The sequence below is a fragment of the Pollicipes pollicipes genome, unplaced genomic scaffold (genome assembly GCF_011947565.3).
Source record: "Pollicipes pollicipes isolate AB1234 unplaced genomic scaffold, Ppol_2.1 Scaffold_4219;HRSCAF=4965_pilon_pilon_pilon, whole genome shotgun sequence".
Classification (NCBI taxonomy): Eukaryota; Metazoa; Arthropoda; class Thecostraca; order Pollicipedomorpha; family Pollicipedidae; genus Pollicipes; species Pollicipes pollicipes.
The window spans coordinates 28,449,255-28,472,106 of record NW_023596448.1 but is presented as its reverse complement, the minus strand read 5'-3'; the positions used below and the strand labels follow the sequence as shown (position 1 = coordinate 28,472,106).

At 57.1% G+C, this 22,852-nt stretch overlaps 1 protein-coding gene across 1 annotated transcript in view; it reads right to left on the bottom strand.

The window, feature by feature from the left end:
* The window catches only part of LOC119094866 (dynein beta chain, ciliary), a 91,225-nt gene that overhangs the window by 6,856 nt on the left and 61,517 nt on the right, over positions 1-22,852 (bottom strand). Inside the window, exons 58-85 of the mRNA XM_037217783.1 lie at positions 22,183-22,266; positions 21,840-21,955; positions 21,472-21,628; positions 20,580-20,768; positions 19,512-19,633; positions 18,994-19,111; positions 18,033-18,266; positions 17,298-17,424; positions 15,925-16,058; positions 15,351-15,479; positions 14,886-15,039; positions 14,488-14,630; positions 13,480-13,649; positions 12,900-13,038; positions 11,967-12,125; positions 11,471-11,664; positions 10,745-10,949; positions 9,201-9,365; positions 8,368-8,508; positions 7,420-7,590; positions 6,940-7,088; positions 6,431-6,598; positions 5,762-5,894; positions 5,332-5,475; positions 2,331-2,468; positions 1,740-1,829; positions 1,045-1,180; positions 403-578 (exon numbers count right to left, since the gene is read on the bottom strand). Coding sequence (XP_037073678.1) covers positions 403-578; positions 1,045-1,180; positions 1,740-1,829; positions 2,331-2,468; positions 5,332-5,475; positions 5,762-5,894; positions 6,431-6,598; positions 6,940-7,088; positions 7,420-7,590; positions 8,368-8,508; positions 9,201-9,365; positions 10,745-10,949; positions 11,471-11,664; positions 11,967-12,125; positions 12,900-13,038; positions 13,480-13,649; positions 14,488-14,630; positions 14,886-15,039; positions 15,351-15,479; positions 15,925-16,058; positions 17,298-17,424; positions 18,033-18,266; positions 18,994-19,111; positions 19,512-19,633; positions 20,580-20,768; positions 21,472-21,628; positions 21,840-21,955; positions 22,183-22,266 — 4,185 coding nt within the window. The remainder of the gene's footprint in view (positions 1-402; positions 579-1,044; positions 1,181-1,739; positions 1,830-2,330; positions 2,469-5,331; positions 5,476-5,761; positions 5,895-6,430; positions 6,599-6,939; positions 7,089-7,419; positions 7,591-8,367; positions 8,509-9,200; positions 9,366-10,744; positions 10,950-11,470; positions 11,665-11,966; positions 12,126-12,899; positions 13,039-13,479; positions 13,650-14,487; positions 14,631-14,885; positions 15,040-15,350; positions 15,480-15,924; positions 16,059-17,297; positions 17,425-18,032; positions 18,267-18,993; positions 19,112-19,511; positions 19,634-20,579; positions 20,769-21,471; positions 21,629-21,839; positions 21,956-22,182; positions 22,267-22,852) is intronic.

Below are 22,852 nucleotides of genomic sequence, written 5' to 3'. Positions count from 1 at the left end.
TTTCCAGATTTCAGGCGGTTGCGCGAGGATGTCTGGGAGCACTTGTAAAAAAATCTGGATTTTCACATTGTTGGACCTAATCTGACCTAAAATTCATCGTCCAGAATCCCTAAGTTCCAACACTAGTAATTTCCACTTCTCATTCCAGAGGGTGCAGTGATCACTCTCTCGCGATTTCGTGGCTCTCTGCAGCCCACGTGCCTGCATAAACACCCAACAAACCCGCTGTCCCGAGCCCGGCGTACGCCATTCCGGCGCCGACACCTCAGCAGCGAGCGGCCGCTGGCCTGCCGACTTCGGGGCCGACGTCTCCAGCGTCACGCCGCCCGCCGAACCAGCGCTCCGACCACACCGCCGGTGGCGGCCGCCGGAGACGCGGCGCGGCCGCCGGCGCGCACCCACCTGGTCTGGGTGCATGTAGACCTCGAGGTAGGTGCGGCAGAGCCGGCGGTCCCAGTCGTCGGTGATGTGGCCGCCGTACATGATCTCGCCGAACAGGTAGCGCAGGTCCTCCCACGGTACCTTGCTGTTGGCCTCCAGGTAGTTGAAGAGCACGTTGACGCTGATGGTCAGGTCGCCTGCGGCGGGCCGGGCGGGCGCGTCAGACGCAGACCACGACCGCCGCTGTACCGGCCATCGCCACGCGCACCATCCCGTCATAAAGACGTTGCAATGCCGTTGAGCTGACACACAAGGTAATGGTGCGGCCGAGCTGATGTAGAAAAGAAGTTGTACCAACATGAATTAATTGTCGCGTGGACAAGCAGATATCAACGTGAAAACGCCGAGACATCGTTAGAATGACTCGGCCTGCTTCCGCTATGGCTGTCACCGGCCCGCACTCTATTCCATACCAAATGAAGCAGTGATTGATCAGGTGAGCCGTTTTGGCAGCACCGGCATACACCGTGCACGGTAGCAGTGACCGTAGCGGTGTGAAATGGCCACGTCTCTGTCGTCGGGAGCTGGCACTCCCAGCTGACCCCCTCCCCCCCCCCATCGCCGTTATCCCGCCGACAGCCCGCCCTGCCGCTCCGGCCGTACCGACGTTGAAGGGGTAGGGCCGGTTCCAGCCCTGCGGCCCGAACTTCCTACGCTCGGCTACCACCGCGTGGAAGTAGCAGAGCGAGAACAGGATCGACTTGAACTCGGCCTCCTTGGTGCACATCTCCAGCGTGTCCTGCAGCGGAGTACGGCGCGGTTAATGGCCCTGCATGGCGTCACTGGTTCGGTGAATGTCGGACTCGCATCGGTAAAAGTCGGCACTCGCATCAGTGAATGTTGGCACTCGCATCGGTGAATGTCGGTACTCGCATCAGTGAATGTCGGCACTCGCATCGGTAAAAGTCGGCACTCGCATCAATGAATGTCGGCACTCGCATCGGTGAATGTCGGTACTCTCATCGGTGAATGTCGGCACTCGCATCAATGAACTTCGGCACTCGCATCGGTGAATGTCGGCACCCTCATCGGTGAATGTCGGCACTCGCATCGGTGAAAGTCGGCACTCGCATCGGTGAAAGTCGGTACTCGCATCGGCGAAAGATGCAGCGGCGACTAACATCGCGTCACAATGATTCACTTTACGGTAGTAATCTCATTTAAAGACAAAATCACGCTGGTGTCGCCACTATTAGCTGCTGAAAACATGTAATGTGCGGCGATGTATTCTTCGAAGGCGCATCGAGCAGCACAACTCCAGCGTCCGGCTTTTCCGACGGAAGACGGGCTGCGCTGACCTGCGTGAAGTTGTCCAGCGCCTTGTGCAGGTTTGCGAACATCCCTGTCGGGGGCTCGTTCGTTATCTTAATCGCCGACTCCAGGATTCCCTGCGATGAGCGAGTTGTCAACATTTCGCCGGTGGAAAGAGCACGTCAGCTGAGTTCTCTGGGCCGCGTAACCCCAGACTCCCCCCCCCCTCCCCCTGACGGTGACTCGGGCCAAGGCGAAGTCGTCCAGTACACGAAGTACCGCTTCAAAAGCACCTAAAAAATGCTAGCATATCAAATGCTACTTGCTGATCGTAGTGGTGAATTTGAGAAAAGAGTAATGTGTATCAAGAACTCAATGAATGACGTGGCCACTTAGCTCACCAAAGTGGGTTTGGTCACTGCGGCGTACTCCGAGAGGCCAAAACACAACCTTCAGCACCAAATCCTTCGCTAAATAAATGCTCTGCCGCTCTGGACTGTTAGACTGTGCCGCGTTACTTCCACGTAATACGGGTTGGTCGCGGTGAGGCTCAGAACCGCAGCAGCAGCGGCGCACCAGCTGGTCTTCGCCTGCAGTGCGAGCCGCGGCCACCAGCACTGGCCAGGTGCCCGACTCACCTGCGGTATGATGTGCGCGTCCGGCGTGGGCGCCGGCTCTGCCGACATGAACACGCGGTACTTTTTGTGCCCCGACTGGCTGTTGGTCTCCAACCGCTTCTCCAGTCGCGGCAGCCAGTTCTTCACCAGGTGGATGTTCTAACGGGACAGCGGCCGACGGTCAGACGTTCCCCGCCTCTCCGACATCGGCACGGTGAGCGGCAACAACAGGTGTGGTTCCCCACCCGGCGAAGTATCAGCATGGCAACTAAGGACGGTGATGTCTCAGGCTTTACTGAAGACCGACACTCAGGCTTCTCAGTCGTGTAAAATCCACCTGGCACACTATCAGGTCCATCCGGCGTATGGGTCACGAGAAATGCCTCCAGGCGATTTCCTAGTTGAAGTTGACATCAGAAAGTTCATGTATCGTGGCACCCATTATGATAGACGAGAAATTATCAACGTAGACATTTTCGAGGTCACAAAGATTCGTGCCACGGAACTGAAACACAAAATCCGCCCGTCCGTAGGAAAAATGTAACCTCGTGACCCTAGCCAAAAGTCATCGCTTAACCTTCGTATCATGTCCGTTCTCTACTTTGTATTCAGCAATATGAGGCACTTCGCGTGCTGTCTTTCCTTGCAAGGCAAAAGAAGTTTCCGCAGGTACAAGTGTCTAAACAGCATTCCTATGGCCCAAAACATGGTCCTCTTCACTTCTTTCGAAGTCGTCAAATCGACACGTTAGTCTACCGTCATCTTTTGCATTGGCCATCGTTCAGATTTATTTGCAGCTGCGTACCATGGGCTATTTGACGCGTTGAGTCCATCTAGCAGAATACCCGCTCTATTCGACACACGGGTCACGATACGGATACATCCTTTAGCTATTTGCAGAGCTTATGTGACGTTGATATACATTTGACGTCCTAGCGCCAACAAAAACACAGGAAAAACTACTCCGCATTAAATTTTCGGACTGTAAAACATATGAAATACTAGCACCAAGTGATAATGCAAATGCATGTAAATTAACCCAACAGGCCAGGACTAAGAGTCACCACATTTTGACATAGATTGGCCAGTGGCAAAAACGTACAAATACAAACCACATAACGTTTACCCAAGGCCCGTCGATGACCGATGGACATCTGTAAAAATGGTGACAACTTCACCTCTTCTTAGGTGTTTTAAGCCTGGTCGCTGTTTTGTCTGAATCCTCCGAACAACTCGCCCATCTGCACAGGACAGCTGATGCACGGTCATTGATCACCTGCCCTGGTTCAGGCGGAGCAAACCGGCTGGTGTTTTTGAGTGTCTGAAGTTATCTTGACTGTAGCGAATGGCGCAGCGAGCTTCTCAGCCACAACTGCGACTTCCGATTATTTGATGATAAAGAACCAGATACTGACAGTCAATTTCTGTACGGAATTCGTCCATGGTCCCCTGAGAAAATGTGACCCGTAGCAGTACCGGTTCCTCTCTCGAGCTACGGCTCGCCTCACGGTCCTCTCAATGCCGTCACAGGCTGTTCTGCCGCGAGACGTACCAATAAATTCAACTCATCGACCGTTCCAAAATATGTGTAATGGTAAGCGAGGTCAAAATGCACTCGAGCGTGTGTGTGTGTGTGTGTGTGTCTGTGGGAGGGGGGGGGGAGCTTAAGGCTCCCCGGAGGATTTTCCACAAGAATTTCCACACGGCATGGTGTAGTCGCACCAAGCGTCGTACAGCTGTAAACAACTGAATAATTGATCCCTTGATATAACAAATAAATGCACCTTGTAAGTTCACTGACTTTGAGAACGTTCAAGTCTGGCCATTGTTGTTAGCGATGCCAATGCCCAAGGAATCTTTCAATATGATGCGACAACGGCGTGCAGGACAAAGCCATAAAGCTTTGCGTCGGTTTCTTAAACTAGGTAATTGCAGTAAAAACTACGACAAATCCCATTGACCTGGGTCGGGCAGGATGGTCCTATCAGGGTCAGAAGTAAAATATCTTGATTACCGAACACCTTACCCTATGGAGTTTTGGACGTTCATTTCGAAATTCTGGATCACAAGGACACAAACAGGCTAATCTAGTTTTTTTTTAAATTATGGAGGTCATGGAGGTCATTTACCTAAAACAACTCCGATCAACCATATATTTTGAAGAGTATGCTCAGTAACGTAGTACTTATCGCCAAATGTACATAAATGCAATGCCCATGGTTTCTGGTCACCTATACTTTCCTAAGGTCAAATAAGGTCAGTGGCCTAGCATAGACACCAGTGAAACTTTGCTTATGGAAAGTATCTAGGTTAAATATGGTTGTGTGAGGAGGTCTGAGACCGAGGCTTGGAGGTCTGAAGAGGTCTGGGTATCAAACTGGCCTGTCACTTGGGCGCATCGCCAGGTAATTATTGGCCAGAGAATATGTGCGTTGACAATATTCTTGTCATTATTATTGGTGTTACGGTGTCTAGAACATACTAATGTCAACCCCGCTATAAAAACACCTCGATGCTTGTCTTGTAACCCATAGGTTGGAAGGAACTGACACTATGCCAGATGGCTTCTACGCACCAGATAGCCGCTGGCATCAATGTTCAGTCCCAGCTGTGACATGACCGTGTCGGTGGTGCTGCGCTGGGTGGGAGATTACACCAACACACACCCAGATACTGCCAAGACCAGTATCTATCATACACTTGCTCTGATGTGCAGCACAGGTCGGCACGTCGGCAGTCGCGTCTCCCTTCCTTCGAGGCTACCGCGCCTGTCGTGCGTAACGCTGGCGAGCACGCACGGCACGACGCCACAAACCGGCGCCGCTTCTGAATACAACTGTACGGCGCCATACCGCGTCCGCTGCGCCCTAGCCCGGCGGCGGCCAGCGCGCGCCGCCTGGCTTAGGCGCGGCTGGCGCCGCTTCAGAATACAAATGTACGGCGCCATACCGCGTCCCCCGCGCCCCAGCCAGGCGGCGGCCGGCGCGCGCCGCCTGGCTTCGGCGCGGCCGGCGCCGCCCACCTGCAAGATGACCCAGTGGCCGTGCTTGGCGGCCACCTCCAGCGCGTTCTCGGCCACCACCTCCTGGCCCTGGCCCAGCGACACGCTGTGGAAGTTCTTGTGGTCGAACGTGAAGCGCAGCTTGCGGCCCAGCTTCTCCACATCCTGCGACGGCGGCCAGCGTCAGCGACAGATGCGGACACGCCACGCCCTCCGGTCCGCGAATGGCTCGGACAGGCAATGTCCAGCAAGATATGACGCAAAGTCTCCACCCTCCTCTCGGAAACGACTGTAACCGGAACGTCACGGGGCAATACAGTTCATCCGTGTGTTTGACCACAGCGGGCGTCAGAAATAAATGGCCATGACCATCTCAAAAAGTTAGCTACAAATTTTGCGAATTCAGTCTGGTTCAGATGACCGCACAATGTAAGTGCGTGCTCTGGCGTACTTTCAGCGGGTCCACGCCTGGCGACAAGATGAAGAAGATGGGCGTGGACGGCCCCGACTCTTCGAACGACTTCGAGAACTCCACACTTCGGCCCTCGATGTACTTAAATCCAAGCCTTTCTTCGATGAAAGCTCTGTAATCAAAGGCGTGCCACACAAGCGGTCACCACTATCGCTACGAAGCGCCCAAAAATGCGCAGGGGCTCCGCTAGTGTAGTGATTACGCTACGCATCTGAAAACTAGAGATGCAGGGCTTGATTTTCCGTAGCGTCCGCTCCTACGGCCACAGTGAAGGGCGCTCGACATCATATGACTTCAGCAGCCTGTTGCGCCACATAGCCCCAACAACACACATATACATACATAACAGCGCACAGGCTAACGGCGCGTGTTGCCGTCCCAATGATACGCTCACACAAGGATATAAAAGACGGCTGAAACCACACTTGACTTATTCATCACGCACCTGGCAACTGATATTTCAAAACCCAATGGGCAGGTTTTGATCGTCGACACTTACAGTACGAGATGGATAACACGATCTTCTTCCAGCTCGCCGTTTGGTAATACCACCTGAGCGGCTTGTCGCAGAGGCGGCCGTCTCAGCACTGGTGCCGGACCTCCGGTTGTGTGCCCCTCCCCTCCCCCGCGGCCGTGGCCACCACTCACCGAACGGCGTAGGTCATACGGTCTGGCCGCAAGGCGCGCATCATGCACAGTCGCTGCAGCGCCGACTTGTTCTTCCACTCCTGCGGGAACTTCTCCTTCTCCGGACACTCCGACTCGCAGAACTTCTTCCAGCGCTTGGCCGAGCCCTCGATGTCGCGGTCCAGGTTCCTGCGGCGGCGCCGGGCGCGGCCCGTTACAGCGGACGGGCGCCGCATCGGCAGCAAGCTGGCCAACATTTTCCGTGACGTCTCTTGAGCCAAAACGCACACAACAGGCGCAGGTGTCGTGCATGATAAACCCTGCACAGAGAGTGGCTGTGCACAAAGAATGCATTGTTTCAAGGCCTACAAACTACATCGGAAGTCAGTGAGCGAGAAACGGCGGTGACGGTGACTGCTACCCTGCATGATGCGCACTGCACATCCCAGCCCAGCCCGCAGCGCGGTCACACCAGACCGCCCCAGCAGTGAGCTATCGGCACGTGAGAGACACCAGGCGCAGCGACTCACTTGAACTCCTCCAGGGAGCTGAGGGACTTGATGGCGCCCCAGTATGTGTTGGTGAGGAAGTCCACCGGGGACGTAACGTTCGGGGTGATTGGGAAGCGCAGCAGGAAGTCCAGCTCGTAGTAATGAATCTCCTTGCTCTCCAACAGTATCTGCACAAGCAGCGGATCAGTCAGAAGCAGCACGAAGGCAGCGCGGTTGGCGAAATATCAGTCTAGGGTACGGATGTCTTTGAGATAAGCCCAACGCAGCAGCAAACTAGCTAGTCTGTCACTAACACATCATCAACCGAGTTTCTCCGTCTCCTACTCTGCGCCGATCAAGTGCCATTGTGACGGTAGGATATCAATGCATGTCTTCAGCGCTGCCGACTGAGAATGTTAGAACACTGAGCGTTCGCGATCACCGACTGAACCAGATGGATAACATGAGCAGGCTCAATCGAGTTACGCGCCCGCCTCAGCCGCTGACGGCGTCACTCGCCTGGAACGCCATCTGAGCGGTGAAGATGAGCTTGTCGCATTCGAACAGACCACGCGTGGTGTACATGAAGACCGAGTAGGTGACGCTGTCGATCAGGTTCTCCACGCGGTCCTTCACCTCCTCCGCCGGCTCCGCCTTGCTCATGGCCTTGTGGAACACCACGCTGAACGCCTGCCGCGGGAGAGGTGGGCTCCGTGAGGACGCGGCGGCGTCCACACTTGAGGCGGCCACCCATCCCACTCCAAGACAGGGCCGCGACGTCTCAGACAGCAGACACCGCTCCGACGCGGTGCTGTCTGACAGCGCAACCGAGCAGCTCACTCCAAACGATACCAGCCAGGGCCGACCGAACGCCCAAATCGCATCATTAAGAGATCAACACCCGTTTGTTCCTCCCAGGCTGAGTCGGCACCAAGCCAACGTGACCATCGCTGTGCTGCCGAACAGGTTCCTGGTGAGCCAATCCGCCCAGAGAGCCGACTTACGAGCACCCGCGAGACGCTGCGCGAGAAGCGTCACCGCGTCCACACATTCCACCTGGCAGATGATGCCGGTGTACGGCGGACGGATCGGCACGGTCAGTCCCAGAGTGCGGCGCGGCGCCGGCAGTAGCGTGGGCTAGCCGGTCGACGCCGGCCACGATCACGGGGCTCCATCTGTCGCCATCCGCGAGCCACTCTCGCCGGCACCAGCTGCCGTCACGACACGCCCCAGAGGAGGCGTGAGTGATGGAGCCGGCTGGGCTCGCGCCGGCCACCGGCCACCGGCACCGCACGCCTGGCTAACGCCGCAGGCCGGCACCAGCGTCTGCTGCGCGACACGAGCGTCGCTCGGCACCGGACCGGCACCGGGGGTCCGCCACGCCACTGGCGGGCAGGGCCGACACCGGCGACGGCCCTGCACCGGGGCCAGCCAGCTTCGCAGCACCGGAGCCAGCTCGGCGCCCACCTTGAGCGAGAACTGGTAGATGGGGTTGATCTTGTGCAGGTCGTTGAGGATGAAATAGAGCAGGGAGGCGCGCGCGGCGGCCGGCCGGTACAGCTCGCGGGCCTCGTCGATCTGGATGGACGTCTCACGACCCTCGATCACCTGCGGCAGGGCCGGCGACGTCACCTCCCGTCACCGCTGACTGCACCGGCCGACACGCCGCTCCACAGCCCGGTCGGCCACCGCACCACGCCGCTCGGCCGGCGCCCTGGCCCCGGTCACCCGGTCACTCGCCCGGCCACAGCATCAGCCGTATTATTCACTCATACAGCAGCCAAAGCGTGTTCGACCCCGATATTAAATGGAGTGGACCTAGTAACAGACCATATAATTTTATTTGCCTGAAATAATGGTCACATTTTGAATAAAAAAACAACTTTCCAACCAAACCACTGGAAATAACACCACCTTACTCCTTGCATTCAGTCATAACTCAGTGGACTGAGACGCTGCATCAGAGCTCGGGCGATAAAACTCCTGGTAAACAAGACCGGCACGAAGTGAACGTGGGGAGTAAGTCACATCTTTCTACGCATCAACTCGTTTTTCCACTCATAGACGCAATCCATTTCAGTTGTCCAACAAACTTTAAAAGGTTTTGCAAGTCAACTGACACCAATTGCTCGCACGACGCCCGGTTTGAGCCACGACAAACGTTCATACACAAAGCAGGCATTAAAAAGGTATTGTTAGGCAAAACTGCGGCACACTCTGACGTCCGCGACACTATTTATAATGTCCCTAAGCAACACCCCTTCCCCTACGTCACCAAATCTCGGCATGTTTGCACTGACCTTGTCTTGGACCTCAGCAGCTGTGGCCTTGGTATACTCGAGATTCTCCACCAGTTCCGTGTCGCCCAGGAAGTTGCCGCCGGCAGAAGACAGACGCGACAGCAGATTATCCTCCAACTTCTTCAGCAGAATCTTGAACTCGTTCTGCTGCTTCGTCAGATTGTACTGCACGCAGAGTGGAGAGGATTCTATCATAAAGCTGATATAAGTAAGGTCAATTATGCGTAAGTCAAGTTTACACCAATGCCCATACATTCTAAATTTTAAAGTGGCTTCAATTTTGTTATCACCCAGCGTTCTCAACAAATATGTTGGAAGCCTTGTAGCATTTGGCAGCGCACGGCATTTTGTTGCTGCGAAGCTTTACGGAAAGCCGCCGTGCGCGCAAACTATCGATGGAGCGAGTGCGCAGCGCCAAAAAAAAGCTGCTTCAATATTCCAGAATTTCGTGGGGACTCCTTGTTCTGAACTTTTGACGAATCATGGTTGGACAGGCATATTCAAAGTGCCAGTCTTTTGTTTATCAATCAAAGTTTCATTTTTCTTCCATCAGTTCAAAATAAATCAGTACGGCGTTGACAAGATAGCGGAGTTAGCCGCCGATACATTTGTAACTTTCTTAGATTCCGCTCAAGCTGGTAACGCATGTGCAGTCAACGTCCGTTTGAGCAGGCATTAAATACAACATAGGGCTCACCAATATTTTTATTCTAACCACGCATAACCACTTGCCAACGCTATGAACTAGACCATCTTACACAAACAATAGTTATGTTATCTTCTAAGACTATTTATGGACTTTTAATCCGGTCACAACATAATTTTCAACTCAGATAATTGAACTACGGCACGAATCGAAGCTAAATATCACTTTCCCTTCTTTCGGAAGTGACGCCACATCCGTCCCACATTCTTTGCTTTCGCACGAATGATCATAGAACATTCTTATAAAGATGAACATGATGGTTGCGGCACACAGCACACACAATAATGTTCGCATTATCTCATCAACCAGCGTGGTATGTGATCAGTGATAATTTTTGCAGCCCCCAAAAGATCAGAAATCAAGTACATCACTTGCCATTTGTCAGCACTCCGATACGTTGCTAGGGACCGGAGAACGGATCTTTCCTAACAAGTGGTCTGTCTCGTGTATCGTTCCAGATACGCACGTCACCGGTCTGGCCGCGGCCGCGTAACGCCTAGGGTATACCAGTGTAGGTAACCTTTGCTCTTCGAGCTTGGGCCTGCGGGCCTTTACCACCTCGGCCAGCAGCTGGTGTCCCGGAGCGAGCGTGGCCTAACCTTCTGCTCCTCGAGGTCGGACCTCGGGCCCTCGCCACCTCGGCCGGCAGCTGGTGTCCCGGAGCGAGCGTGACCTTACCTTCTGCTCCTCGAGGTCGGGCCGCTCGGCCTTCACCACCTCGGCCAGCAGCTGGTGTCCCAGAGCGAGCGTGACCTTACCTACTGCTCCTCGAGGTCGGGCCGCTCGGCCTTCACCACTTCGGCCATCAGCCGGCGTCCCGGAGCGAGCGTGACCTTACCTTCTGCTCCTCGAGGTCGGGCCGCTCGGCCTTCACCACCTCGGCCAGCAGCTGGTCCTCCAGGCCGTCCTTGGTGACGGTGAAGTTGATGAGCGTGGTCTGCGCCTGCATCTCCGGCTTGTAGTGCGGGTTGGCGAGCTTGGTGTGCAGGATCAGCCGGAACTCCGGGTTGTACTCCACCTCCTTGTCGCCCAGCTTGATGGCGCTAGCGGACAGAGCGCACGTAAGTCTGTGGCGCCACACCACGCCGGCAGCGGCACACATGGACCCGGGTCCGTGGCACGTCGCTACACAGATGTACCGAGTTTGTAGTTGTTGAGAACTGGCGTCCAAATCGTGTAGTCTGCTTGGACCCAGCATAGCACCGAGGAAGGATATCATTGCGAGTGGTTAGCACTACGGAAGGCTATGACTACGTCAAGCAAACTCGCTTCTCCTTGGCTACCGCAGCTCGGCCATGCCAGTAACACACTGCCTGTTCCTGCCGAAACTCCAACCCATCACCAGACAAGATCCGGACACCTGACCGGCCGCCGTCGGGTTCGCCTGCTCTTACAGGCGCATGACGCGCGTCACCCCGCAGCCCTGCATCCGGCCCAGCGCCGGCCGCGTTCCTATCGGTCATCGGTCGCATCCACAGCAGAGAATCGAACCCACGCTTTCCCACCGGCAGCCGGCCGTTCCGCCACCGGCGCCGGCCGTGGCGGCCGGGGCGGCCGAACGTACCTGCCCTTGCGGATGAGGTTGCGCGCCAGCAGCGGGTCGAGCACGGGATCGACCGACTCGCCGATGTTCTCCACCAGCACGACGGAGCCGGCGCTGATGGCCTGCTCCACCACGTCCATGTAGCCGCGCTGGCCCAGCCGAATCACCTTCAGCTCGGCGCCGTACCTGGTCTTGATCCACTTGATGCCTTGCAGCTGGCGGAGCGGGCGGCGCGCGTGACGGCCGCGTCGTGCTCGCGTTAACTCCCTCGAGCACAGTTCGTTCGAAACGGCGATAGTACAGCACGACTTAAGACAGCACGATGACCCCGCGCTAGCCTCTACCTACACAACGCCACAAAACAACGCCATGATATTCAACGTCTGCGCATGCGCCGAGCCCGCCGCACTGACAGTGAGTGGCTCTGGTATCATGTAGCTCCTCGCCCACGTGTGCCGTCTACACCGGCTGGCTCGTGGAGAGCCGCTGGACGGGTTCAGCGCGTCGGCGGCCGCACCTGAGGATCAATCATGAGCGGCCAGCGCTCCGACTTGGTGAGGATGGTGGCGTTCTCCGCCGACATGCGGTCGTTGGGCAGACCCTCGTTATTCCAGGTGGCGATCTGCGCCTCGTCCGTCAGCAGCGAGAGCGGGTCCAGCTCGGGCGTGGTCGGCACCTGGCGGCCGGCGGCCGGCATGACACGCGGCGGCGGCGGCGGCGTAGTAGCGCGCGCACGGACCTGGCGCACGCGGCTGCGGACACAGTAGCGCACGCGCGGACCTGGCGCACGCGACGGCGGCGGCACAGTCGAGCGCGCACGGACATAATGCAAGTGGCGGCAGCGGCGCAGTGGCGCGCACGGACCTGGTGCACCGCCGGGCTCGGACAGACCCAGCACGCGCGGCTCTGACACCAGACGTCAGCGCCGCTAAAGCCATGATGCGCACTGACATCGCCCCGGACAAGACAGGACATTCAAACAGGGGACAGAGGCAGCGACTTTGCAAGTCCGTATATCGACATCGATCTTACCATGCAGCAGACGTGTAATCGTTCTTGTGCATTACCAACAAAAAAGCAATCCATCCACGCCGAGACTCCGTTCTTCTGAACACACACAAGTATCAACAGCGGGCCGTTCACCCTTGCAGTTGATCGAAGGCAGCACCGCTCGCGGTGCTGCCCCCGATCAACGCCGCTGCTCCGGCGTCATCACTCGCGATGACGCACGACACCGCCGCCGCCGACAACAGCCGGCTAGTGGCTGCGTCACATGGTGGCGTCCGTCCGCTGGCTGGGATACAACACACGCAGCACTGGTGATCGGCACTGCCGGCGCGCTGTCTGCGTACAGCCGCGTCGCAACCCCAATTCTGTATGCGTAAGCGTTCATCCTCGCAACATGTGTGAAACACGTCCTGATTGCTACTCCTCGGAAGCGGTCGCTTACCTCCAGCTTGGTGATCTGCGGGAACCACTGTTTGTCGAGCAGCTCCGTCCTGTACTGCTTGGTGAAGCAGCCCACGTACGAGATGAAGGCGGTGACCAGCAGCACGTCCCCCGGGATGGTGGTCTCCTGCTCCTTGTACCTGTCACAGCGACCGCAACATGGCAGTTCTCCATCTCACGTGTCGGACTCTTATTACATAAAATGTGGCTGCCGAAAGCCATGGCTTTCACTCCGTCGCATGCTCGCTGGTCGGAGCAGGCGGGCCTGAGCATAACCCCAGGAATGGCTATGCGTAGCAAACATCAAGTTTGAGTCACGCATGTTGAAAGCAAGACCGCCACTAAACGGACAAGTCTGACCTAAACGCAAACGAAGAAATCTCAAACACCTGATCAATCCACACGCAACGCCTGTACAGACACATTGTCATTTCACGGGGCAGTTTGGTAGATCGGGCTCCGAGACAGCCGCCTATAACTCCCCGTCCCTGAGCCGGCGGCCCGACCGGCCGGCGGCAGCAGCAGCAGCAGCAGCTGCAGCAACAGCAGCAGCATCAACGGCGGCGGCGGCGGGCGCAAACCTGGCGACACTCTCTCCCCAGCGGACGTTCTCGGAGGCCAGACCGCCCACCAGCCGGTTGGCCAGGTCGATGACGTAGGCCGTGGCGTCCGCCTCCTTCTGACACTTGACCTTGGCCGCCGTCGCCTCCTCGAAGTCGGCCGTCAGCTTTCCCAGCGTCTCCTCCAGTACCTGGCCGGGCGCGTGGGCGCGTCAGTTGGGGGGGGGGGGGGCTGAGACGGTCACAGCCACCATCAGCTGGGAGAGCGGCCCCCACAGCTCCCGTCGCTCCGGGTCCCGTCACATTTGCCGGGTTGGTTCGAGGAAGAGAGCCAGCCCGAAGCCAGCAGGGGCAAGTGGCGAGCTTTCGTCAAACAGAGATATTTGCAAATGTGGCAAGGAAATGGGAGACGGCCAGCTGTTGACAGGTAATGCGCAGTTTGTTTACTACAGAGACCACGGCAATGCAGACCATCCCAACCCGCTTCTCAGAGCCGACAGACAGCTGTGTGCGGGGCCCACACAGGAGTCAACAACAGAAGTGCCGCGAGGACGACCGCCCGCCATGACCGGGCCGACGTAACACAAGTCCACTCCAGTCCTCTAAGCAAGCCGCTGGTCCGTATCGGGCCCATGTTCCCAGGCCCCGACTGGCGGTGTTGACCGCCCCGTCGGGCCCCGCCCTTACACTACTTAGTGATCCCGGCGGACGTCTGTGAGACCGGCTTCCCGCCGTGCAGCGGAGCACCGCGGCACAGTCTACCTCCGCCGGCCGCCTGGTAGACGCGGGAGCCTGAACGCCGAGTAGGACCGCAGCACCAGCCGATGCCAGTCCACATCCCTAGCACGGCAGACCCCCGCACGCGCCGCGCCAGCTCTCCCACCCACTAGCAGAAGACTCTGCCACATGCGACAGACGCCACACGCCGCAGAACACCACAGCGTGGCCGCGGCACCGGTGATCCGGGCGCTGATCCACAGCAGGATCCGGATCCACAGCACCCACCCACGGCTCGCGCCAGCCACTCACCACGACGCGCTCCTTGATCTCGGCCAGCTTGTCCTGGGCGGCGGCCAGCTCGGCGTTGGCCGCCTCCAGCGCCAGGCGCTTGGGCTCCACCTCGCAGTACACCTCGTAGAACTTGACGATGTTCAGCACCCAGGCGCACAGACCTGCGGCGTCGGCCGGCCGGCGGCTCCGTTAAGGCGAGCGCGAAGCCAGCGCTCCGTAGCAGACTGCTTCGGCAAACAATCGATCGTGAAGGCCGTCGAGTGGTGGGCGGAACAACACTGGATACAGACACAGCTCTCTGGTCTTTTAATCAACGAATGCATGGCGCACGGCAAGGGCCCACCGCTCGTCTCGGCGACGGCTGGGCTCTGTCGGCGCGCGTCGCCGCCCCGGTCCCGTGTAACCTCCTGCCTGACCTGCCGCCGCCAGCGACTTGGAGCGGATAAACTCGGCGTTGAACTGCGGGTCGGCCAGGTACGGCTTGATGGCCTTGAGGCAATCCGGGTGGATGTGCTCCTTGTCGTAGTTGCGCAGCTCGTCCAGGAAGCCGTCCACCTTAGCCATCATCACCTGCCGCGGCGCGTCGGCGGCGGGCGTCAGATGACACAGCGCGCACACAGCAGGCTCACGCTCCGCCAACACAACACACGAGCACGCGCCAACTATTGCCAGGACGTGCAGCGGTGAAGCCAGCCTGCTCAGCCCTCCCCCCCCTTCTCCCCGGCACCACGAGCGGGAAGCACCGCACATCTGACCCTGAAGAGCAGACCTTCCAGGAGCTGTGCGAACATGTCACCGGAGTCCGTCCCTCGTGCCTCGGCACCCCACGCCGGGACAGCGCCCGGCCGGCCGGCCGCCCGGCTCGGAGCGTCACGCCGTACCTTGCACGCCTTCCAGGAGCGGTCGCGGGCCACCTTGCCGCCCGGCGCGAGCAGCACCATGACCGCGGCTGTGACGTTCACCACGGCCGGCGGCGGCGTGCCGAACGACTTCAGCTCAGTCAGGTTGTTCTGCGGCACACACGCTGTGCGTCAGCTGCGGTCACGCAACACAACCACACGCGCATGCGCACACACGCACACACACGCACATACATACGCACACACACACACATACACACACATACACACACGCACACTCACACGCACACGCACACACGCACACACACACACACACACACACACACACATACTGCTGCAATCAGGCAGCATTCTTCACCTTGAGGGAACAGGAAAAGTTTTGCGGACATGTGTTCATCAAAACAAATTGTCGAGCTTAAAACATCTTTTCTGTAAATCCTACATCACAAGTGCGAGAAAAAGCTCCGCCACTGTTGAGACGCCTTCTCAGGGCCGCTGCAACACCGTTTTGGCGTGGTGGTGGCAAACGAGCCGCCGTGCCGTCTCGCTCGCTCCGTCCCCCAACGCGTCCGGAGCGGTACCCACTCCCGCCCACCTTGTTGAGCGTGTCGAGGGCGTCCTTGGCGGCGATGAGCGCCGGCTGAGCCTTGGCCAGGTCCGCCTCGCACTCGCGCTGCTTCTTACCCACCTCCACGGTGATGACGCCCACCTTCTTCTCCTCGGAGTCGGCTGGCGACAGGCACCGGCGAAGGTCAGGCGGTCGGCACCGCCGACGGTCAGAACATGAGTCGACGGTCAGGACATGTGCCGAGGGTCAGGACATGTGCCGACGGTCAGACGGGTGTGAACCGACAGTCAAATGGACACGAGCCAACAGTCAGACGGAAATGAGCCAACAGTCAGGACATGTGCTGACGGTCAGACGGGTGTGAACCGACAGTCAAATGGACACGAGCCAACAGTCAGACGGAAATGAGCCAACAGTCAGGACATGTGCTGACGGTCAAACGGACACGTACCAAAGGTAAGACGGACATGAGCTGACGTTTAGGACACGTGCCGACGGTCAGGACATGTGCTGACGGTCAGGCGGACATGTGCCGACTGTAAAATGGACGTGTACCGACGGCTAGGACATGAGCCGACGGTCAGGATATGTGGCGACGGTCAGACGGACATGAGCCAACAGACAGGACATGGCCCGACGGTCAGAATATGTGGCGGCGGTCAGAACATGTGCCGCCGGTCAGACGGACATAGGCCGACGGTTAGACGGACATGAGTCGATGGTCAGGACATAAGCCAACGGTCAGGATATGTGCCGGCGGTCAGAACACGTGCCGCCGGTCAGACGGACATGAGCCGACGGTCAGACAGACATGTGCCGACGGTCAGGACATAGGCAAACGGTCAGGATATGTGCCGACGGTCAGACAGACACGTGCAGTCGATCACACGGACATGAGCCGACGGTTAGACGGACATGTGCCGGCGGTCAGACGGACATGAGCCGACGGTTAGACGGACATGAGCCGACGGTCAGGACATGTGCCGGCGGTCAGACGGGCATGAGGCGACAGTCAGACGGACATGTGCCGGCGGTCGGGACATGTGCCGGCGGTCAGACGGACATGTGCCGGCGGTCGGGACATGTGCCGGCGGTCAGACGGACATGTGCCGGCGGTCAGACGGACATGTGCCGACGGTCAGGACATGTGCCGACAGTCGGACGGACATGTGCCGAGAGTCAGGACAAGTGCCGAGGGTCAGGACATGTGCCGATGGTCAGGATATGTACCGACGGTCAAACAGACATGCGCCAACGGTCAGGACATATGCCGACGGTCAAACAGACATATGCCGATGGCTTGCTGGACGTGACTCATGCAAGCCGCAATATTGGAGATGACACGCTGCTGGACAGCGTCCACAACTAAGCCAGCGACACCGCCCAACCCCAACGGCTACCTATGTTTTTCTCTCTGGTGACCGTCTCCGTCTCCTTGCCGACGATCTGAATCAACCTGTCCGCGTCCTCGTTCTTTATCTTCAGCTCCACCTCCTGCGACGCCAGCTTGGCCTTCAGATCGTCCACCTGGCGGTCGACAGCCGCATTAGCAGCCTCAGATCGTAACACCACGGACCAGCACAGGCTGGGAGAGATTCCGGACAGCACGAGTCCGACAGCTCAACGATGACTGGTCGATGCCGTTCAGCAGAGTGCAGGGTCCGTCACGGCCGAAGGAAGAAGACAACAGTTGTATTCATATTGACATTCAAGATAAAGTTAATGATAATTTACGTCTTAAATGTTTGCACCTAGTGGGATGCCCATCTCTAACCACCATGTTCCAGTTCTCTCCAGAGATATACATGGCTGCTGATCGTCTCAGGATGGCCGCTCCACCGCTTCCGATCTCCGCGCTCCTGAGATAAAGACTAGAAATGGTACATTTGTCTCCCCCTAGCCGGAGAAATCATGGACCTATGTCTAAGGTACAATTGCCGTCACACCCGTGCCAAATGAGAGCCATCAGTTCGGATGTAAGACCTCTACGCTATTCCGAGAACTTGGTCCCACGTCGTCACTACAGCGCACCAGCGGCCCCTTCGCATGCCGCAACATAACAACCACGGAATCCTTTCGGCCACACAGAAGTACGCGGTACTGGGGTTCCGCGCCGAGGGTGGGACAGCACGCACCTGGGAGCTGGTGTTCCTCAGTTTCTCCAGACCATTCTCCAGACGATTAATCTTGGACGTCAGGTCCTCCACGTTGAACCGCAGCAGCTTACTGTAGAGGGCGATCTGCTCCAGGAAGGACTTGGGCGTCGTGTAGTTGTAGCGTTTGTCGTTAGCGAGGTACACCTTGGACATCTCGTTGACCGAAACGTGCACGAAGGACATGAATTGTGCAGACTTCGCAGTCAAGGGCTCCTGAAAACAAACAGAAAATCTGTGAAAACACCGTCATGCAGGTTTGCTATAATTGGATATAATTATTGGTATCAGTGGCAGGGAACGGAGTGAGCATAAGCTTCCTATTTGTGACGCGTAAGTCTTCGATTTCATGGCATTGGCCGCGTGAACGGCATATGCATACATCCATGCATCCACACACATTATATATATATATATATATATATATATATATATATATATATATATATATATATAGTTATACCTGTATGTGTATATAAATATGTAAGGTATATACTTGTATATATACGTCTGTGCATATATATATATATATATATATATATATATATATATATATATATATATATATATACATAATGGGAACATCACAAAGACACAATGGGAACACCATTGTCACAATCACATCAGAAGTGCTCACCGCCCACCACCTAGTAGCTCAAGAGTTCCGCAAGAATTTGTCTGTCTGTTTAAAGCCGGAGAGAGTTCGTTAATGAATATGCTTTCCGAAATTTGAAGGCGTCTTCTGTCACTGCACGTCCGTAAAATGTCAGTGCTCTCTGTCAGTTGTTGTCGTGTCAATGTCATGCCGTGTTCCTGTCGCATATATATATATATATATATATATATATATATATATATATATATATATATATATGAGGGACGACACGGGGCTAGCAACACGCTGGGATTGCTGTCCTAGACGGCTCGACGCGGTCGGCCTTACCGGCAACTCTCGGACTTCACTGAGGAAACGCTGCGACACCGACACCAGCGCCTCTTCCGGCCACTCGTGGAACCAGTCAATGTTCGTGCAGTTGATCAGTGCCGGGAACTTGCGAGCTCTATGAATGGATATCATTTCTGTGTCTGTCCTGGCATCCAGGCGCACGACGCAATCGAATGGAGCATATCGCGGTAATTACTTCACATGTGACTGCAGAAATAAAAGAATATGTCTAACTCAAAACATTATCACGCATGCCAAGCATAAAACGAAAGAAGTTTTTGATCAAGCACATCACAATCGTCTAAAGCGCACATGCACCCGTTCAGAAGGCAAACACTCGCATGGACAACTAAGCCCACCACCCGAAAGTTCTGATTGTACGTCTCTCGAAATACATGGCAACGGGGGACAAGTGAACAAGACGAGCATTGCTACCGCGAACACCCGAACCAACACGATGGGCTCCGCAGCTGTCTAGCCGCTTCCAACGGCCAGGTGTGTTCCCAGTGTCATACCGGACTCGGAGCGTCGTGCCGACCGGGGAGAAGCAGAGCACAACTTTCAGCGTGCGGCGCACTTTGTCGATGAAGAAGCGCCAGCAGTTGTCGCGCGTGTCCTGCATTCCCGCTGCCTTGACCTGAGTAAACACGGAGACGCAGCCGGCGGTCAGAAGGTGGGCACTGGTAGAGCGGGAATAATCGACATGTTGGTGTTTAGTCGCTTCAACCCGCTTCATCGACATGCAGGACCTGGCTTAATCATTAGCTAGCCTGCATCGTCTTCAAGCATGCTGTTTGGAGCCCGACTGAGGGATAGTCTGCCTTTCTCGGCATTCACATCACGACAAGCCACTCACTCTGAACTTGGTCCAACTCTGAACCCAGTCTGGAGGCTCGCAAGCGAGTGAACGCCCCGAGAGCGATGGTGTGTCGTAACAACCACCGATGCGCCGCGTCACGTGCCCATACCGACACGTGCTGACCCTACCGACTCCTCCGCGTCACATGCCATGTCACATGTCGCCTTGACATGGCCAGACTGATGTACCGCATGAAGGCATGTTGTCATGACTGCCACCGAACCGTGTCGTAAAACGTCGCTACGACCGTCATGCCGCAAGGCATGTAGCCATGATCACCGTTGTTCACGACTCATAACGTGACGTGCTGCTGTGACCACCAATATGTCATAGCGCAACGACAGCCTGCGTGCCGTGTCGCGGCAGCAGTTGCCACGACAGCCGTGGTGGTGTGACACAGCCCGTTCCTACGCAACAACCACAGCAGCGCCGTGTCAAAACACTCGGGCTTGTCATGGCCACGTCACTGTGAACCACGCCATTCAACTGCGTCCTGGCACCAGAGCCGCTCAGACCAGCTCACACGCCCGGACGCCCGGACTGACGCCCGGACGCCCGGACTGACCGCCGGTGGTGACGTCACCGCTCACGTCAGGCCGCCTCCCCCGATAGCAGCGGCGCCACTACCGACTGGCGACGGCTGAAGGCGGCGTCCGCCGTCGCTGCCAGCGTCCGCCCGAACCCCCCGCCGTCGGAGCCGGCCGCGCCGCCGTCCGCGCCGCACCTCGTTCCTGACGGCGGCGATGATGTTCTCCACCTCGTCGTCGGGGAAGAGGTCGGGGATCTCGCCGCTGGCCAGCAGGTCGTTGATGAGCACCAGGAACTTCTCCTCGGCCACCTGGCTGTCCGTCATCAGGAACACCATGCCGACGTTCTTCAGGCCCGACTTCTGATAGAGCGCCGCCAGGTCAGCCTGCGGCGCAACACGGCTACGTCAGCCGATGTCGGCGGTGTGGTCTGACTCAGCACGAGCCGCCTCCGCCCGTGTCGTCAGAAATACCGCCCTGTGCTCAGTGCGGGTCACCCCCACCCGCCGCGCCAGAGGTACCGCCCTGTGCTCAGCACGATCCGCCTCCGCCCGTCACGACAGAGGTACCGCCCTGTGCTCAGCGAGAGACGTCTCCGCCCACGGCGTCAGAGGTACCGCCCTGTGCTCAGCACGAGCCGCCTCCGGACGCCGTGTCAAAGGTACCGCCCTAGTGCCTACCGTCCTAAGGCCGAAGTCACAGGACCTGCAATTTTCGATTGCCCGATCAGGGATTGACCCAGTTAATAAGCTTTCCTTGCAGGATGGCGTGGAAGTGACGCCGGTGCTTTCAGATCTTCGGCCAGGGCAAAAGCCGCAGCGCGAACTTTTCGCGTGGAAGGCGAGTAAATGGCAGCACTTCACTGGAAACAACGCATTTCTCAGCAGCTGCGAAAAACTGCATGTTGATCCTTGGGTTCAGTACATCCGGCCGTACACGCCAGCATGGACCGAAAAGACCTTCGCAGAGACAACGTGTACGTTGCCAGCCTCACGTGCAGTGCCCACCGCACGGCGGCCTGGCCCAGCCGTGCCGCCAGCCGCCGGGCCGGCGGCGGCTCCCACCGGCCGACCGCCCGGCGTCGCCCACCTTCAGGTCGGGGATGCCGTAGCCCTTCTTGAGCGTGACCTGGAACACCTCGAGGCCGGAGATGAAGGCCGCCAGCCTGGACAGCGACTGCTTGCCGCTGCCGCCCACGCCCACCAGCAGGGCGTTGCCGCGCGGCGACTCCAGGATCCGGTTGATGCTGCGGTGGAGGCGGCCCGCGCCGTCAACCGCCATCGCACGACGTGGCGTGACACACCGTCGGCATCGTTGTAGTTTTCGTGTTGCCGCATATCAAATCAAACTGCAGCCTGCTTTGGCAAAAGTGCTATGAATCCTGACAAAGTCGCACCGGCCATCAGCCGGCACCAGTGCGACCCGGTGACCCCCGGTGACCTCCGGTGACCCCTCACCGACAGACGTGCATCATGGCGTCCTCGAACAGCACCAGGTTCATGGCGGCGTTGATCTCGTTGTAGGAGTCCATGGCCTCCTTCAGCAGGCGTGACAGGTCCGGCCAGCCGCCGATCTGTGGGCGGGGCGAGGACGTCAGCGGTGCCAGAGAACACCACCGATTCAGCGGACTCTGAGAACGGACTCTGAGAATCACCCGAATCACTGGACTCATAGCGAGCCGCAAACTGAAGAAAATGTCCGCCCGCTGGAACAGTGATCGCAGCGACTTTGTACGCGAAGTGCTTGAAATAGTAAGCAGTTCGAGCGTCTTGTGGTTCCGTGAACGAATTTCACACACACCTGGTTGTACTTCGGATCTCCGATTCCCTTGGCGAAGTGGCACCAGATGTTGGGCTTCTGCATTACCACCGCGTCGTCCATCTCCTAAGTGCACACACATGTAAGGGATGAGGCCAACGTAAAACTGACATTCCGTTCCAACAGTAAATCACCATAAAAATCAGGCGTGACAGCGTGTGCTAATCGGGTCCAGTCTCTACTGGTAGGTTCCGTGACATAAACGCTCTCGTCCTGGAAAATACCACATGACCGTTCCCATAGCACGAAAAGTGTAGACCAGAACACATAGTGTAAAGATCGTTTAATGCACTTAGCGATATCTAACCTATTCATAAACACGCAGTCAAGTGACTACAAAGACGATGAAAATGCGTTAATCTCATCGAAGTCGTCACTCAGCGTGAGGTGGGCGTCTCAGCCTCGGTGCATAAAGCATCAGAACACTTGCGAGGCGCAAATATTCTGAAAGCGTGAGCAGTGGTGTATCCGCACAATAATACACATTCCATTTATCCCTTCGTGGAGCTGAACGCACGCATCATGCTTCAAACCATGCCGTCAAGGCAAGCTTCTTTCTCCTTTTACCATAACTGGCTGCAAACCACGCACCATCAGTCATTGAAGAGTTAATTTAACACGGTGTTATGACCAAGCACGTGAAGAAGCAGAT